This window comes from Squalius cephalus (genome assembly GCF_949319135.1).
Source record: "Squalius cephalus genome assembly, chromosome: 9".
Lineage (NCBI taxonomy): Eukaryota > Metazoa > Chordata > Actinopteri > Cypriniformes > Leuciscidae > Squalius > Squalius cephalus.
Window position 1 is genome coordinate 1,094,094 of NC_137130.1, and position 20,058 is coordinate 1,114,151.

The 20,058-nt window shown below is 39.1% G+C and overlaps 1 protein-coding gene across 1 annotated transcript in view; it reads left to right on the forward strand.

Moving 5' to 3' along the window:
- Window positions 1-16,146, forward strand: part of mospd2 (motile sperm domain containing 2) — a 35,698-nt gene extending 19,552 nt beyond the window's left edge. The window contains exons 10-15 of the mRNA XM_079881854.1: window positions 2,480-2,595; window positions 5,446-5,539; window positions 8,442-8,538; window positions 11,106-11,229; window positions 12,127-12,229; window positions 15,555-16,146. Coding sequence (XP_079737980.1) covers window positions 2,480-2,595; window positions 5,446-5,539; window positions 8,442-8,538; window positions 11,106-11,229; window positions 12,127-12,229; window positions 15,555-15,695 — 675 coding nt within the window. The 3' untranslated portion in view covers window positions 15,696-16,146. The remainder of the gene's footprint in view (window positions 1-2,479; window positions 2,596-5,445; window positions 5,540-8,441; window positions 8,539-11,105; window positions 11,230-12,126; window positions 12,230-15,554) is intronic.
- The last annotated feature ends 3,912 nt before the right edge of the window (window positions 16,147-20,058 follow it).

The following is a 20,058-nucleotide window of genomic DNA, read 5'->3' on the forward strand; positions in this document are numbered from 1 at the left end:
TTCATTTCAATCTGCAACGTCACAGAAAATGAAAATGTTTTATCTGAGATGCGAGTCTGAGTCAAATGTGTAAAAAGAGATCCCACACAATCCTGGATAAATTGAGAATCACAAATTATTTTTATTTTTTTTTGTCGTTTGATTGTGATTCTCCCACGATTCTGAACAGACAACTAAACAATTGCTAGTCATTTTGAAAATGTTTAATTAATTTGAATGAATGATTCAATGACTCACTCAAATACTTGTTTCATTACTGGATGAATCAGCGTTTTTGAACAAATCTCTTGAATGAATGATTCAATGACTCACTCAAATACTTGTTTCATTACTGGATGAATCAGCGTTTTTGAATGAATCTCTTGGTTACATTTCCTGAGCCTGTCTGTCAGAAACACAGTGAATCAGGCGACTGTAAAGGGAGAAACGCTGGGGTTTGTGGGCAGATTCAGTGCTTCAGAAACGCAGCTGATGCGACTCGAGTGTGTCTCCGCCCTGAGAGCTCACCACTGTCATGTGACTGCCTTCTTCATTACTGTATCGTTATGATAATTAACACTCAGGCATCTGTGTCTCCAGCTACTGTTACTATAGACCTGACACTGCACTAACACTCCGTCCAGATGAAGCTCAATGTGACTTTACACATTTTTAACATTTCATATATCAGATCTCCGGTATTCAACACGTCTGTTTTTATTTAGAAAATGTTTGTTCTTATTATGAGTGATTTCTCTGATCGATGCTGTGATTCAATACTGAGTGTTTGCCAAAGATGGAGATATATATATATATAATACAATATAATCATTTCATCACTAATGATCAATTAACTGGTAACACTTTAGGTTCACATTAGTTAACATGAGCTAGCAATTCCACATGTTAATTCCAAAATGTATGAATATTTTATTAAAATCAAAAGTTGTGTCTGCTAATATTGTTAAATGAACTAACTCTTTTAACTAAACACTGTAACCAACATTAACTTCTGGGATCTTACTGTAAAAGAGTGACCAATGCAATGATGATTGGCTGATTTGCTGCCGTACTGTAAGATGTAATCTTGTGTGGAAAACATGTCATGTAATCTAGTTCAGCTGTTTAATTCTTTACATTTCCAATCAAACACTGAATAAAGTCCAGAACATTTCAAATCAAGCCTGCCTGTGTAATCGATGTGACCTTTGACCCTTTAAACCCCGACACACTGCATCTGTGGTTCGGTCACGCCAACTTTCGATTCAACTTTGTTTCACACACTTCTGCAGCACGAGCACAAAGAAAGTGTGTGTTCAGCAGTTTCGCTTCTCCCACGTGTGTGTGTCTGTGTGTCTGTGTGTGTGTGTGTGTGTGTGTGTCTGTGTGTGTGTGTGTCTGTGTGTGTGTGTGTGTCTGTGTGTGTGTGTGTGTGTGTGTGTGTGTTCAGCTCGAGACTGAAGTGGAGAAAAGTTCCTGCAAGGGTTAAGTGGTGTGTGTGTGTGTGTGTGAAGTCACATGACGTGAGGGCCCGTGTTCACATTGGCCCTTTGTTCTGATTTCAGCTTTGTGTTGCTGATGCTATTGGGAATCACGTTGCGTTGCTGTGTGTAAAGTTGTGGCCTGTTTAACTCTGTTGCTCGCCATAACTCATTAAAAATGATAAATTTTGCTTATTTTACTATGCAAAAAAAAAAAAAAAGTCAAAAAAACATTTTACTATGCAAAAACTCTGCACAGAAAAACAAAAAGCTGACAGGAAAAAGCAAACATTTACTATTACATAATCAGTTATTAATATTTTGGTTGGTTCTTATTTTTGCATGTCTGGTTTCATTGTGTTATCACTAAAACAACCGACTGCAAACACAACTACGCAATATGACTACACAATCTATAATAATACTTGAATAGAGGGTGAAGATGGACGTCAGTAATTGCATAAATGTTGCTACTCAAATTATATATTTAAGATCAACAACATGTTTGACAAATGAATTGCACTGTTTAATGTACAAAACATTAATTTCCAGATAAAATAAATAATGAATACCATAATATAAAATCATAAAACCGTTGAAATTAGCATAATGTTTGACTTTAGTGATGCATTGATCATTGATTGGTATTTCATTGGTATTTACTTGTTGCTTAACTGTTCATTTGTATAAAGTTGCGACATGCTCAACTTTGTTGCATCTTTGTTGCCATAACTTTCATTAAAAATGAAAAGCGTATTTATCTATCTATTAAAATATATAATAATAATAATAATAAAAAAAAAAAATATATATATATATATATATGTAGTTATCTTTATTGTAAGCCTCTCTTTCAAAGTCTTCCTCTTGTATAATTTCTTGATTGTAAAATGTGTTCATCAGTTTGTTGATTCTTTGCACATTTGAACACATTCATGCGCCACACATCACCTGATGTCATGCATTATTATTATCACATACTGAAAATACAAAGTGTCATCATGATCTGTGTTTCACAGGTGAACTTCATTGAAGACGGTCAAAGGTCAGATGATCTCGACCGAGGAGAACCTGGACGACTGAGAGGGGCGAGGAAACCCACAACCACTTTCAAGGGCACATTACTTCACATCAGGTACACACTGCACACTACACACTGCACACTGCACACTACACACTGCACTCTACACACTGCAGACTACACACTGCACACTACACACTGCACACTACACACTGCACTCTACACACTGCACACTACACACTGCACACTACACACTGCACACTACACACTGCACACTACACACTGCACACTACACACTACACACTGCACTCTACACACTGCACACTGCACACTACACACTGCACACTACACACTACACACTGCACACTACACACTGCACACTACACACTGCACACTACACACTGCAGACTACACACTGCACACTGCACACTACACACTGCACACTACACACTGCACACTACACACTGCACTCTACACACTGCACACTACACACTGCACACTACACACTGCACACTGCACACTACACACTGCACACTACACACTGCACACTGCACACTACACACTGCACACTACACACTGCACTCTACACACTGCACACTGCACACTACACACTACACACTACACACTGCACTCTACACACTGCACACTACACACTGCACACTGCACACTACACACTGCACACTGCACACTGCACACTACACACTGCACACTGCACACTACACACTGCACACTGCACTCTACACACTGCACACTACACACTACACACTACACACTGCACTCTACACACTGCACACTACACACTGCACACTGCACACTGCACACTACACACTGCACACTACACACTACACACTGCACTCTACACACTGCACACTACACACTGCACACTGCACACTGCACACTACACACTGCACTCTACACACTGCACACTACACACTGCACACTGCACACTGCACACTACACACTGCACTCTACACACTGCACACTGCACACTACACACTGCACACTACACACTGCACACTACACACTGCACTCTACACACTGCACACTGCACACTACACACTACACACTACACACTGCACTCTACACACTGCACACTACACACTGCACACTGCACACTACACACTGCACACTACACTCTACACACTGCACACTACACACTGCACACTGCACACTACACACTGCACACTACACACTACACACTGCACACTGCACACTACACACTGCACACTACACACTGCACTCTACACACTGCACACTACACACTACACACTACACACTGCACTCTACACACTGCACACTACACACTGCACACTGCACACTACACACTGCACACTACACACTGCACACTGCACACTACACACTGCACACTACACACTGCACACTACACACTGCACACTACACACTGCACACTACACACTGCACACTACACACTGCACTCTACACACTGCACACTACACACTGCACACTACACACTGCACACTACACACTGCACACTACACACTGCACACTACACACTGCACTCTACACACTGCACACTACACACTGCACACTACACACTGCACACTACACACTGCACACTGCACACTACACACTGCACACTACACACTGCACTCTACACACTGCACACTGCACACTACACACTACACACTACACACTGCACTCTACACACTGCACACTACACACTGCACTCTGCACTCTACACACTGCACTCTACACACTGCACTCTACACACTGCACACTACACACTGCACTCTACACACTGCACTCTACACACTGCACTCTACACACTGCACACTACACACTACACACTGCACACTACACACTGCACACTGCACTCTGCACTCTACACACTGCACTCTACACACTGCACTCTACACACTGCACACTACACACTGCACACTGCACACTACACACTGCACACTACACACTGCACTCTACACACTGCACTCTACACTCTACACACTGCACTCTACACACTGCACACTACACACTGCACACTACACACTGCACTCTACACACTGCACTCTACACACTGCACACTACACACTGCACACTACACACTGCACTCTACACACTGCACTCCACACACTGCACACTACACACTGCACACTACACACTGCACTCTACACACTGCACTCCACACACTGCACACTACACACTACACACTGCACACTACACACTGCACTCTACACACTGCACTCTACACACTGCACTCTACACACTGCACTCCACACACTGCACACTACACACTGCACTCTACACACTGCACTCTACACACTGCACTCTGCAGACTGCACACTACACACTGCACACTACACACTGCACACTACACACTGCACTCTGCAGACTACACACTACACACTGCACTCTGCACACTACACACTGCACACTACACACTCCATACTACACACTGCATACTGCACACTACACACTGCACACTGCACACTACACACTCCATACTACACACTGCAGACTACACACTACACACTGCATACTGCACACTGCATACTGCACACTGCACTCTACACACTGCGCTAGAGTTCAGGTAAAATACTGTCACAATCTACTTCAAATAATCAAGGCATGTTTTACTAAAGTAAGAATCATATTTAATAATTTTCATTTATATGCACCATTATCACAATAAATAGTCATGAACAGCAATATTTATAGCGATGCACCGATATGAACGTTTTGGCCGATACCGATAAGTTTTTATATTTAAAAGCCGAAATATATTGGCCGATATATCGTGCGTCCCTAAATATTTACAATATATGAAAAATGACACATGGAGACTTTAGAGAACATTTCTCAAATGACAATGAATCAGAGTTTTGAATCAGTTCACTGACAGTTTGAACTGACTCACAGAAATGAATCAACTCTTTTTTTCTGTTAACCGTTAGTAAAGGTTGTGTGTGCGTTCTAGATAATCATGTGTGTGTGTGTGTTTTCCTCCAGTCCAGCAGAGGAGCTCAGCTTCGGCGCTAAAGAATCAGAGAAGAGGTGTTTGATCGTCCTCAACAACGTCACCAAGAACCACGTGGCCTTTAAGGTGAGACTCAATCATCTCTTTTAAAGCGTAACCCCATCAGACGTGACACGATTAGCGTCCACAACAGAAGCGACTAAATCAATCACAGCCAATCAGAAGAGCGTGTGGGCGGAGTCTCACTTCAAGTGAACTCGCAACCAAATGGATGAACACAATCAAATTCATAAATATTACACCATTTTAACATGGTTAAAAATACACTCTTAGAAGAAAAGGAGAAATGTCTTAAAGGTGCCGTAGAATGGATTATTTTATTATTTTATAATGTTTCCTGGGGTGCCCTTATAATGTTAGTATGTTTTTTAGATCAAAATTTGTTATAATTTAGAAATAAAAGGCATATTTCCTAGCCTGATTTCATTCCCTGGTTTGAACACTCTGTTTGAAGGGGCGTGTCTGCTGTGAGACTTCAGTGTAAACGCCCTCTGCTGTGATTGGCTGCTGAGAGACTTCAGTGTTGTTGCCCTCTGCTGTGATTGGCTGACATGCTTGCATATGAAATATCTGGCATTACATGTAGAGCTATCTGGAAAACTTTTACTATTACAGCTTTTATACGTTTTTACTATTACAGCTATCGGGATTAACGAATCATGAGAAGTTTAAGTATTTAGATCTATTCCCATCACATAAAAGGTTGCAGTGATGAGCATTGAGCAGATGACAGCCTGTTGATTGCGTGAATGAAGATCTTATCACTGCAACGTGATTTACTGATGCATAAACAGTGTTGAACGACTTTGAGAGAAAGATTATCTGTCTGAACTTGAACAATTACACATCAGAAATTCACATAACCCACTGGTTCTCCAGAGGCTCGGATGAAGGAGCTAAAAAAATACTTTTGTGTTCATTTGTACATCCAAACACTGAGCGACTGCCATGCTTCGTTCGCTCGTTTGCAAGCCACGATGTCTCTCGAGGAAAAACAATATCGCGCTGGATCTAGATAACACAGTGTAAATTATCGTTAATAAAATCACTACTTACCGCTTGCGGGAATATAACGTTAGTTGTAATTGCCCCTTCGTCCGTTTGAGACGCCGAGAGAAGCCTGGCTGCTTGATATTGTTCCAGGTTAGAAAAACAGTCTGTGGTGAAATGGGCAGAGCAACTAACAACTTCGAATTAAACTGTAGCGGTATCCGATTATAGATAGATTATAGATAGATCTGCCATTTTCCCTATGATCCTCCTCCTGCTTGTTTCTTCACCTGCAGAACTTCTGATGATTCGGCGGTGCAGTTTCGCCTGGCACTGAGCATGGGCTGGCATATGCAAATTTTTGGAGGCGTACATATTAATGATCCCAACTGTTGAACACAGAATGAACACAGTCAGTGTTATGTGGAGATTCGCCTGTTTTTCAGGGGTGTTTTTCAAAAACGAGATTTAAATAAGAAAGAGAAAACTATGGTGTTTGAGACTCACTGTATGTCATGTCCATGTACTGAACTCTTGTTATTTAACTATGCCAAGATAAATTCAATTTCACATTCTAGGGCACCTTTAAATGATTGCATAATACTTTCATGTTTCAATAATTGAAGTCCCCCTGTGGTGTAAATCCAGCTTTTAATGTTGTTTATGTGTCTATGTGGTGTTTTTAATACGCTTTAAGACAAAGCATGTGTAAGTTCATAAGTCGACAGCATTGCTGAGTATTTCCTCCTTAAAACTGCAGTGAACCAAAGACAGTCTCAAAAACACGCTTTGAAATCGCTGGTGTTTCTGACGTCACAAACTACCTTGTAACCAATCAGATCAACGTGTGATCGTCAACCAGTGGATCTCTGAGCTGAGTGAGTGAGTGGAGGCGGGGCTCTTTTGCATATTCATAGAACCACGCATACTAAATGAGGCGAGGGTGTCGAGTTACATATTAAAAACACCACATAGACATATAAACAACATTAAAAGCTGGATTTTTACAAGATTGCATAATACTTTCATGTTTAATGGGTTATTTCATTAATTAAAACTAATCACACAATGGTACCAACCCTATATATACGGCTCTATATATGAAGGGTGTCGGGGTAAAGACAAACCGAACATTTTTCCGAACATTCCGTTAATTTTTCTGGAGTCCTATTATTTTAATGGTTAAATTTAATTTTAATAATCAAAAAGAATGTCTAATTAATCAAAATCAGGAAACTTATACAATATAACAATTTATTTAAAGTTTAACCAAACTTTACATGTTTAGGGCTCTATGAAATATGTTTAAATTTTTTTTTAAATTATAAAATTCCTTTTTTTTAACCAAATTCTGTGTTTTCTGTTTTAAGTTTTCTGGATTCCATTTTAATGGTTTAATTAAATTTGAATAAATCAAAAAACCTGTATAATTAATTGAATTCATAAAAACAACAATTTATTAAATTTAATTAAATTTCTATGAAAAGTTTATTATTTCAGAAATTCTCTAACTTTTTTGTCAGACAAAATGCTGCACAAAAAAATATTTATCATTATTGTTAGTATTATAATTGTTAGTATTATAATTGTCAGTATTATTATTGTTAGTATTATTATTGTTAGTATTATTATACATTGAGACGTAGCTAGTCGGACTTTAGTTTTGACGGGTTGCCGTGAAGACTGTTTCTCTGTGTTTATAATATGACGATAGTTTTTCTCAAATGAAGCGGTTTAAATAGTCTTTTTGCAGTTTAATATTCACAGACACTACTCTACATCACGATTTGTGTTCTGACCTGCTTTTTATTTACTCATATATATTTTTTTTTTACAAATCCCGTGAAATTCCGCGTCATACTTTAAATTCCGTCTTTCTAACTGGATTGCAATGGCGTGTGTGTGTGTGTGTGTGTGTGTGTGTGTGTGTGTGTGTGTGTGTGTGTGTGTGTGTGTGTGTGTGTGTGTGTGTGTGCAGGTACGGACCACGGCTCCAGAGAAGTACCGGGTAAAGCCCAGTAACAGCAGCTGTGAGCCCGGATCCAGTGTGGACATCGTGGTTTCTCTTCACGGAGGTGAACATGAACAGAAGTATTATAGAAGTATTACAGAAGCGTTCTGTCTGAAGTCTTAAAGGGATAGTTCACTTTCACATGAAAATTAGTGGCATAATAACGGCCGTGGATTGCAGCCAACAGATTGAAGCTCATAAACGTGCATCTATCATCATAAACGGACTTCACAGGCTCCGAGGGGTTAATAAAGGCCTTCTGAAGCAACACCGTGAGTTTGTGTAAGAAAAACATTCATATTTAAAACTTTATAAAGTAAAATAACTAGCTTGCGGCCAAACGAACATACGGATTCCACTTAAGTCTTAAAGCGCCCTGGTCGGTCTCATCAAGAAATGCTGATATCGCTGCAAATGAGGCTATTAATTAGAGCCCGACCGATATGGATTTTTGGGCGCCGATGCCGATACCGATAAAAAAAAGCCAGATACCGATATATCGGCCGATATTATTTATGTGTATATTATAATACAGTAGCAATATTATTTGTGTGTATTATAGTACAGTAAGTTTGGACACACTTTACAATTGGTGTGTACAAACTTTTGATGGGTACTAGAGCCCGACCGATAAAGGATTTTGAAGGCCGATACCGGTACAAATATTTGTTGGTTTTAAAATCCGATATTCCGATATATCGGACGATATTTTTTATTTTTTTTCAGAAACGCGCAACAAAACATTAACAAATTTCCCTAACATTAGTTATTTGTAGTTATTTATGAGTTTTAACTAAAATAATATGATAATGCATTTTAAAAAGAAACTTGTTTCTTTTATTGTCACAACAGAACAGAAGAACATCAAAATATATTAAAGTTCTGATAAATAAAATGTATAAAAATACAAACTTAAGATTTTTTTTAAGACTAAACGTTTAGTCCTTTGAACAAAAACAACAATTTCACATTCAAATTGACAACAAATTCAAATTGTCATAATTTACTCTCTCAAGTTGTTTTTTTCTTCTGTTGAAAATAAGTTATTTGGATGAATGTGGGTAACCAAACAGTTGATGTACCCCAGTGACTTCCATAGTATATTTTTCTCCTTTGGAAGTCAATGGGGACCAGCTACTGTTTGGTTACCCACATTCTTCAAACTATTAATATTAGAAAAATATTAGAAGGAAATTAATACAGTTGGAACAACATTAGAGTGCCTGTAAATAATGAGATCATTTTTATTATTGGGTGAACTATCCCTTTAAGGACAAGCGGCAATGTGTTTACAATTGCTACTGTCTCTTTAAGAGCTGAGCACGACACGTCTAATGTACACGCATTTGACAAGCAGATTTTCTCTCAATTGTGCCTTCACTTTAGACAACCGACTTTGTTTATGTAAATCTTGTGTGTATTTAACAGTATTAGCACAATAATACTCGAAAGATAACTTAGTCCAGTATCCAGGCGCTGGTAGAAAGGCTTTTAGTGCATGTGAGCTTCACATGTACGCGCTGAGAAACGCACACGTTAGAACAGCGCATCAGCATTTAAAATTAAATGTTTAACCGACAAAGCATTAAAGCACATGCACATTATGAACTTTTGTGAACTGCAGTGTTAACATTTTATGTGAATATAGCCTACGTCGCGTTGTTCCGCTTCACTCTCGGCTTATTTAACCGCAGCAAAACTGGACATGAGTCACGAATTTTGTCATCCTTATTTGAGTTAAGAGAACTGATAGGGATGTTCTTTTAATTGTTATTCAAGCAATGTATGTCTTACCAACTCACCATGAACACACTTCACCGCTGATCACACTCGCGGTTCTCTCTGCCCGACTCTGGCTGGATCAGCAGGTTGCAGAATGTGTGGCGCGTTATACACGAGTGTTGCCAACAGGGACGGTGTAGAGTGCCCTCTGGTGGACAAACTATACAACGCCAACACTCATAACATGGTTGAAGGGTGTTTCGTCCGTTTTTATTTTATTTTTAAAAAATATTCATTTATCGGCCGTTATAAATGCCGATACCGATAGTTTTGAAAATGCCTAATATCGGGCTCTACTATTAATGTGGAAGCAGTGAAATATCAAACCACTCCGTCACACCGACTCGAGTGGCGAGAGGAATGGGACATGAGACCCACCCTAACCCTAACCCTAACCCTAACCCTAAGGCTGTCAGTGTGGCTGAAAAGATAACTTCGAATTTCTTTCTTAAATATTAGCAAAATTCTAATTATATTAGAATTCTAAAGGCAATCGTTGATGTTAGAGGATAAAAGTACTGCATTGTCTCCTGTGTCCACAAGAGGGCGCAAGCAAATATAAATCTTGATCAAAGCTTGATCTGAGCGTTCACACACACACACACACACTGAGCGCTCTCTGTTGATAGTGTTTCCAGCTGATGAAACACACACTCACACACACACCTGTTTCCTATCATTTTTCACATTAACAACACAATGTGCGTGAAATAATATAACACGACATCGTTTTGAATAGTGTTTCATCTACTATGGCATCGATTGATGTGTGTGTGTGTGTGTGTGTGTGTGTGTGTGTGTGTGCGCCCTCTGTGTGTGTGTGTGTGTGTGTGTGTGTGTGTGTGTCAGGCTTCCAGGCGTCTCCTCAGGACCGGTTCCTGGTCATGGCAGCAGAGACGGAGAGCGGCACCGGAGTCCCAGAGTTATCCCAGTTCTGGAAGGACGTTTCAAAAGCCAAAATCATGGAGCACAGGTGACGCCTGACACACACACACACACACACACACACACACACACACACAGTCAAAACCACAATTTATTCAGACACATGTCTCACATCATCACAGTTTATTCGCTATAGTTTAGAGAATGGTAATGAAATATGAGCAGAACTCAGTTGATATTTGACTGGTTTTGTCCGTCCTTCTGTTAGACTGTCTCACACATGAATTATGTTGAATATCTGTCAGCTGTTAAATTTAACTACACAATTAGATAATACCAGTTTAGCTCAACCAATCACCAAGCAATGCTTCATTGTGTTCAGTCTGTGTGTAAAAAGAGCATTAGCAATTAAAGAAACACACTTCAGCAGAACATGATCAGCTCAAAGTGTCTGAATCATTTTTGTATTATAAATGTCACTGGTAGTCACTGTATGAAGAATATTTGGGTATAATATGTCACAGTTTACTTTATTTTGCTCTCCTCACTTACAGAAATCAACTATAGTGTCCTCTTTAAAGTTGTTCATTTATGTTGGCGATTGCGTTCATTCACTCACAGAAATACATGTTTTATATATTTACAGTAGGAAATTTACTGAATATCCTCATGATTTTTGGCATAAAAGAAAAATGTATAATTGTGACCCATACAGTGTATTGTTGGCTATTGCCACAGATAAACCCGTGCGTCATGTGACTGGGTTTGTGATCAGGGTCAGGATCAACAATAAGCCATATGGTGTTTTTGGCTTTATTTTGATGAATCATGCACATAAACGTTAGTATTTCCCATGAATCCTCAACTGGAGTGTGTGGATGCGTCAGACTGTCAGAACAAACACATAAATATCATAATCGCTCAGAGACGCTGGTCAGAGACGAGTTCAGCTACATTAATCCGCCGTTTCCCATGTTTCCCACAGGCTGCGCTGTCACGTCCTCGAGAGTCCCAAGTCTATCCTGAGCAATTCATTTGATAGTTCGTCAGTGTCGTCCGCCAACGAGCATCAGGACCTGCAGACGATGGTGAGACGGCAACACTCACTCACTCTCTCTCAGAGGGCCAAAGGGGGTTTGGGGAATAATTCATCATCCTTTACTCGCACTTTGTAACACATCTTTCCCTCGCCATAAACATTTTTTGTCCAGAAAGCTAATTTTAGTTAATTTTGATAATATTTGCTCTTTTTCTTGTGTGTAAACAAAATGAAAAAATAATTTTGCACCTGGCTTTATCATATGTTCAGATCTATCTACAGAAAATATATGCAAAATCGTGCATATTTAATGAGATAATGCATAATTAAACATACAAATTTCTTAAACTTGTAATACATTTTTTTATATACTTGTGTAAGTGATCAGCTGAGGAGGTTTCATGGTGATATCTATTACCTTATTCACCTGCAGTGTCTCGCCTTAAAGGTACAACCCGAATTCCGGAAAAGTTGGGACGTTTTTTAAATTTTAATAAAATGAAAACTAAAAGACTTTCAAATCACATGAGCCAATATTTTATTCACAATAGAACATAGATAACATAGCAAATGTTTAAACTGAGAAAGTTTACAATTTTATGCACAAAATGAGCTCATTTCAATTTTGATTTCTGCTACAGGTCTCAAAATAGTTGGGACGGGGCATGTTTACCATGGTGTAGCATCTCCTTTTCTTTTCAAAACAGTTTGAAGACGTCTGGGCATTGAGGCTATGAGTTGCTGGAGTTTTGCTGTTGGAATTTGGTCCCATTCTTGCCTTATATAGATTTCCAGCTGCTGAAGAGTTCGTGGTCGTCTTTGACGTAATGATGCGCCAAATGTTCTCTATAGGTGAAAGATCTGGACTGCAGGCAGGCCAGGTTAGCACCCGGACTCTTCTACGACGAAGCCATGCTGTTGTTATAGCTGCAGTATGTGGTTTTGCATTGTCCTGCTGAAATAAACAAGGCCTTCCCTGAAATAGACGTTGTTTGGAGGGAAGCATATGTTGCTCTAAAACCTTTATATACCTTTCAGCATTCACAGAGCCTTCCCAAACATGCAAGCTGCCCATACCGTATGCACTTATGCACCCCCATACCATCAGAGATGCTGGCTTTTGAACTGAACGCTGATAACATGCTGGAAGGTCTCCCTCCTCTTTAGCCCGGAGGACACGGCGTCCGTGATTTCCAACAAGAATGTCAAATTTGGACTCGTCTGACCATAAAACACTATTCCACTTTGAAATAGTCCATTTTAAATGAGCCTTGGCCCACAGGACACGACGGCGCTTCTGGACCATGTTCACATATGGCTTCCTTTTTGCATGATAGAGCTTTAGTTGGCATCTGCTGATGGCACGGCGGATTGTGTTTACCGACAGTGGTTTCTGGAAGTATTCCTGGGCCCATTTAGTAAAGTCATTGACACAATCATGCCGATGAGTGATGCAGTGTCGTCTGAGAGCCTGAAGACCACGGGTATCCAATAAAGGTCTCCGGCCTTGTCCCTTACGCACAGAGATTTCTCCAGTTTCTCTGAATCTTTTGATGATGTTATGCACTGTAGATGATGAGATTTGCAAAGCCTTTGCAATTTGACGTTGAGGAACATTGTTTTTAAAGTTTTCCAAAATTTTTTTACGCAGTCTTTCACAGATTGGAGAGCCTCTGCCCATCTTTACTTCTGAGAGACTCTGCTTCTCTAAGACAAAGCTTTTATAGCTAATCATGTTACAGACCTGATAATTAATCACTAGATGTTCTCCCAGCTGAATCTTTTCAAAACTGCTTGCTTTTTTAGCCATTTGTTGCCCCCGTGCCAACTTTTTTGAGACCTGTAGCAGGCATTAAATTTTAAATGAGCTAATTAAGTGGATAAAAGTGTATAATTTCTCAGTTTAAACATTTGCTACGTTATCTATGTTCTATTGTGAATAAAATATTGGCTCATGTGATTTGAAATTCCTTTAGTTTTCATTTTATTAAAATTTAAAAAACGTCCCAACTTTTCCGGAATTCGGGTTGTACAATATGTAAGAATTTTGCATTAAAATATCCCATAATCTCAAGGCCAGTGTTATATATTTTGTTAAGTTGATTACTTACAATATCCCAAATGTTTCCAACTATTTTTAAATCGTGAGAAAATTGTGATTTTAACCAAGGAAAGGGGCGTTAGAGCAGGGGGACCTGGGAGTCGCCAGTCAGTGGCGTCATATCCGCGTTCCCCTCGGCTTCCGCTCGTCCTGCGTGGAGTCCTGGACAAAGGCGGAAGTTGTAGTTGTAGCAACAAACGTTAGCTTGTTTCTTGCTGTCGTTATGGAACACAATTATTCTTTACCGATTGCAGCTGGTTCTGTCGACAAAGCATGCTTAATTTGATATTTTCCAAATGTAGCATTCGGTATTAGTTATGTTTATGTAAGGGAAGTATTATTGCTTTAGATTTGTGTTTAACGTTAGTTTATTGACATTGTTTATCTGGTGTTTATGGCCATGTAAATAAATATAGCATGTGTTATACATAAAGATTAATCAGTATTTTGGCAAATGATGTATATGTTCGAATTTTACAACAATTGTTTAGAACACGTAAAACTGCGAAGCGTTATCACAACAATGAATTCGACATACAGTAACATCTATGATAACCAATATAGTATTAAACCTTACTTTTCTTGCGGTTAATTCATTTTAATGAAATAAAAGTGTGATGAGGTTCAAGAGTCAGGAAGGAAGAAGACAGGGGTCGGCGTGACGGACTCGTACTTTATTAAAATAAAGCAAAACAAACAAAAGTCGTGCACAACGCGCATTCACCGTGGCAACCGCGACGGCACAAAACAGTTCAACAATGAGAGCTCGGATCCACCGCTTTTCTTTCTCTGCGTCCAGTTTTCTCTCCAGTCTCTCTCTCGTTCCAGCGCGGCTCATAAGCGTCTCTCCACGCGGATCACAGCAATAACACACAGGTGTTCGTCATTTGCACTTGACCTACTTGCGTCCCGCTCGTCTCTTCTCTCTCCCGTTACAGACCGCGCTGAGCCACGCCCCCCTCGCCACAAAGAGCATGTCATTATAAAAATAGACCTTAGCCTCATCCATGAACATGATTCTTCGATTCCCGTCTGACTGATTTACATCCACGGCGGAGTTTAAAACGACAGTTCCCATCATTCCACGCTCCTTCACATCGTCATCAAGCTACGCCGTTGTTGTTGTTGTTTGGAGTGTAGCGCCCTCTAGCGGCAGAAAATTATTGCATATTGTACCTTTAAATGAGTGTGTGGTGAACATGACCCGAGAGGAGGAGGAGTTGATCCGCCGCATGTCCCAGCATTAACCTCATGTGTCCTCATGTGTCCTCAGCTGACGCGCGTGATGCTGACGAACTCTCGGCTGGAGCAGAAGCTGGACTGGTGTGTGTGGACGCAGAAGGTTCTGCTGGTTCTGCTGGCGTTCCTCCTGGCCCTCAGCTTCACCACGGCCTACTCGCTGTGGACGACCTGAGACCGGCCCGACGCTCGCAGACTGAACCGCGCCGGGTCGCGCTTACCCAGAACACCGCCATGATGTCATCACTGCGCACGTTTACCCAGAACACCGCCATGATGTCATCAGAACCGGTCCCGGACGACATCATGCGTTTTTATCACCAGATTAATTTATAAAACACCATCATGCAAATGTAATTAACTCAGTTTGATTTTATATATATATATCGGGTCACTGTGCGCTTTTACCCAGAACACCACGATGATGTCATCAGAACCGGTCCTGGACGACTGAGCTAAAACGACATCATGTGTTTTTATCTCTCACTCTCAGAGAATACTCCAGATTAATTTATAAAACACCATCATGCAAATGTAATTAACTCGATTTTTAATATATATATAGTATTTTATAAAAGTATGAATGTATAAACAATAAAATGACACTTTTTGTCGACACTTTTATCATCTCTGTTCTGTGTGCTTTTGTGCCTCGATAAAATTAATGTGTTTACTTTTAAACTTGTACCATATTTAGATAAACGCTGAATGATGATGCGTCAGCCCAGGTGTTATTATCATGGGAAGTAAATAGAAACAAAGTAAATACATTTTTGTAGTTCTGTATCGTATAAATCGCATTACAGTGCAATTACAGTGAAGTTAAAATACAGGAACTCTCTTGGCAAATCATTTACAGTAATTTAAAGGATTTAAAGTAAATATTCAAGATTTGTTTTAAACTGGGCCGTTTCTGTGTGGTAACTATTAAATCCATTAATTCATATTACAGAAGAAGAAATTGTAAGTTTGTTTTGATATTATCCTTTCTGTAGTTTAAGTTATTCTATAGTTTTAATTAATAACCTGTAAAAGATCGTAGGTGTTTTGTCGTGACATGAAGTGATCATTTCTGGGATGCACATTTGATTCTGTGAAGTGAACACTAGTGTTTTGATTCCCAATAATAATAAAACATGTTTTAAAAGTGATAAAATATATTATATCTCATTATCTGGAGTCGTTATGATTCATCACGTACAGTGAGCCAATGAGAGGAGACTGCAGTGTTTGGGGTCAAAAGGTCAGAGGTCAAGTTTGAGCAGCTCATGCACCATTAAAAAGGAAATCCCAAACGACATTTTCACATATAAAACGACACTGGTTGCACTGGAGTGTGTGTGTGTGTGTGTGTGTGTGTGTGTGAGAGAGAGAGTGTGTGTGTGTTTCTTAACCCTATTAATTTTGCTCAGTTTGAGGCTCTAAATAAAATGTCCTCCATATTCTCACTATATGAGCCATAAAAGCCTGATATGATGCACAAGAAGTGCAATTTTGTCTAAAAAGTTAAAAAATAAATATGTATATGTATACATTATTTGACTATTATTTTAAAGTCAGACTTTACAGGGTTAATATTTAACTAATAAAAAGTCGCCAAAACCCAATTATTTGATTGAAAACTTCATCATAGTGCTGTAAAACGATTAATCGCATCCAAAATAAAAGTTTGTTTACATAAGATGTGTGTGTGCTGTGTATAATTATTTTGCATATATAAATACACACACACACATGCATGTATATATTTATTTATATATTTTTTTCTTTATATATAAAATACATATATTTATATAATATAAATAATGTATGCAAATATTTCTTAAATGTATACATGCATAAGTGTGTATTTATATATAAAAAATAATTAGAGACAGTCCACACACACATATTATGTAAACACAAACTTATTAAGATGCGATTATTCGCTTCACAGTCCTCAACAGAAATATTAAAGGTGTTGATCGCCACTGGAATCAGTGCATTGGCCAATCAGAAGACAGAATCACAACAGTGTGTTTTATAACGCTGTTCTTCTTCTTCTCTTGATTACCTCGCTGATTACTGTTCAGTCCTGCTGTTCTTCTGATTAAACGGACTCACTCGAGTCGCTAATGAAGCTGACGGATCAATAGAGGGTTAATGAGAGACTCCTGTAATCATGGCTCATATTAGCAGCTGTTGCCCTGGCGACACACCAGCACGTGTTTCCCGGGAACAAGTGTTCGTTTTAGAGCTTTTTTTTTTAACCCTTACCCGCCACTGATCTGTGTTTGCACTGTTATACGGTAGGGGGCGCTATTACACAAAAGAATGCATGAAGCTGGAATAAAAGAGTTTTAAAAAAAAAGAGTTAGGTTGATTATGATTTGACTTTTCTAACTTTAGTTAGTGTGTAATGTTGCTGTTTGAGCATAAACAACATCTGCAAAGTTACAACGCTCAAAGTTCAAAGCAAAGGAAGATATCTGCATTTAAAGAAAAGGACTACAACAAACGGCTGGTAGGAACTACACGAGCTTCCTCCCGGGTTAGTGACATCACTAACCCTAAAGTTTACATAAACCCCGCCCCCGGAAACGCACAACAAAGGGGGTGAGTCCAAGTTGAGAAGAGGTAATTGGAGCTGCTAACACACACACACACACACACACACACACACACACACACACACACACACACACACACACACTGTTGAAGCTCCGCCCTCTATGCCGGGAGCAGCAGCTCATTTGCATTTAAAGGGACACACACAAAACCACACGTTTTTGCTCACCCACAAAAAGTGACAATTTTATCATGCTATATACAAATATCTGTGGGGTATTTTGAGCTAAAACTTCACACACACACTCTGGGGACATCAGAGTATTTTATCATCTTGTAAAAGGGGCATTATACCACCCCTCTAATATTGAATTTGTTTTTATTTTTATATTTTCACTTTAAAGTTTTAGTAATGTTGTTGTGTTTTTGTTATTTTCATTAGTTTTTAAAATATGGTTATATATATATATAAAAAAATAAAATAAAAAAAATCACAGCACTAATGGCTATTTTGATAATTATTGACAGTGTAATTTTAGTTTTATGAATATTTTAAATTAGCTTTTATTTTTCTATTTTTAGTTATGCTAATTTTAGTGTAAGTAATTTCGTAATATGCTTTTGTCATTTTATACGTTTTTATTTTTAAATATTGCTAATTGGTTTTAATTTAATTTGATTACAGCAAATCAAATTTTAAATGTTAAAATAAATAAAAATGATAAATGTTGCTGAAATAAAATAAGTTATTTCCAATAAAATTATAAAAACATATTTCATTTTTATTTCAGTTAAAGTTTTTCAAGTAACAAAGGTGTCTTTTTATTGTTTTATTAGTAAAGTATAACTATAACTGAATCTGATAAACAAAATGCAACCAAGATTTACAGAAAACTTAGTTTATTTAATAACAAGCCTGATTTAGTCTCACACACACACACACACACATATCAATGTTCAGAAACACATAATATCTCAGAGGCTTGAGGACTTTGCATGAGACAGTACGAAACCATTTAGGAACACCCTAGCAACCACCACCAACACCTTAGCAACCACCCAGGATACTCTATAAAGTGCCAGGAAACCTAAACATCGACGCAACACCGCAGAACTGTAAACTAAAGTAAAAATGTAAACAGGGTTGCAGCGGCGTTATATAGGCCTAGATCACTGAAACTAAAACCATATTTCTTCATTTTATTTTTTAATTGGTCACATTGGAAACCATATAGACATTACAACAAAACAAATAGTCACAACAAAACTTGAAAACAGGTGTTACAGCGCCCTCTAGTGACGTCAGACCGACTGCGTCAGGTTCTGATCACATGACAAACTCACACAGAATAATTTGCGGGTGGGTCATGATCTGGGGTGCGTTTCCCGAAAGCATCGTTGGCCAACTATGGTCGCAAGCTCATCGCAATGTCCATTGAACTCTATTGGTAACGACGGAACTTGCGACCATAGTTGGCCAACGATGCTTTCGGGAAACGCACCCCTGGTCATGATGTGCCCACCACTTTTTGCCAAGGTCGATATTATCCCCCCACTTTTTGAAACATCTCGCATATTCGTTTGTTTGTAAAATAAGAGGCGATCTAGCGCTGAAATGTGTTGTTTTTAATCAAGCTCGTTGTTAAACGGACGCGCGCTTCATGCGCGTCAGAGTTCTGGTTCTGGTTCTAATCCGCACTCGTGTAGTCACTCTCTTTCTCCTCATCACACCGACTGTGTTCATCAGTGGTTATATATCAAGCAGGGACACGTTTGTGTGCATTTTGTTTTGTACACACACACACACACACACACACACACGCACACACACTTTTTACTCACAGTGCTGATCAGCAGGACAAACGCTCTGAGTCTGGAAATGTGTTTTTCATTCAGTGTGTCGGAGGAAATGCCAGGAAGTTTCACAGTAAACACCGTGTGTTACTCTTCTACAGAGAGCCTTTACAATCCAGCCTGAGCGAGTCAGGATC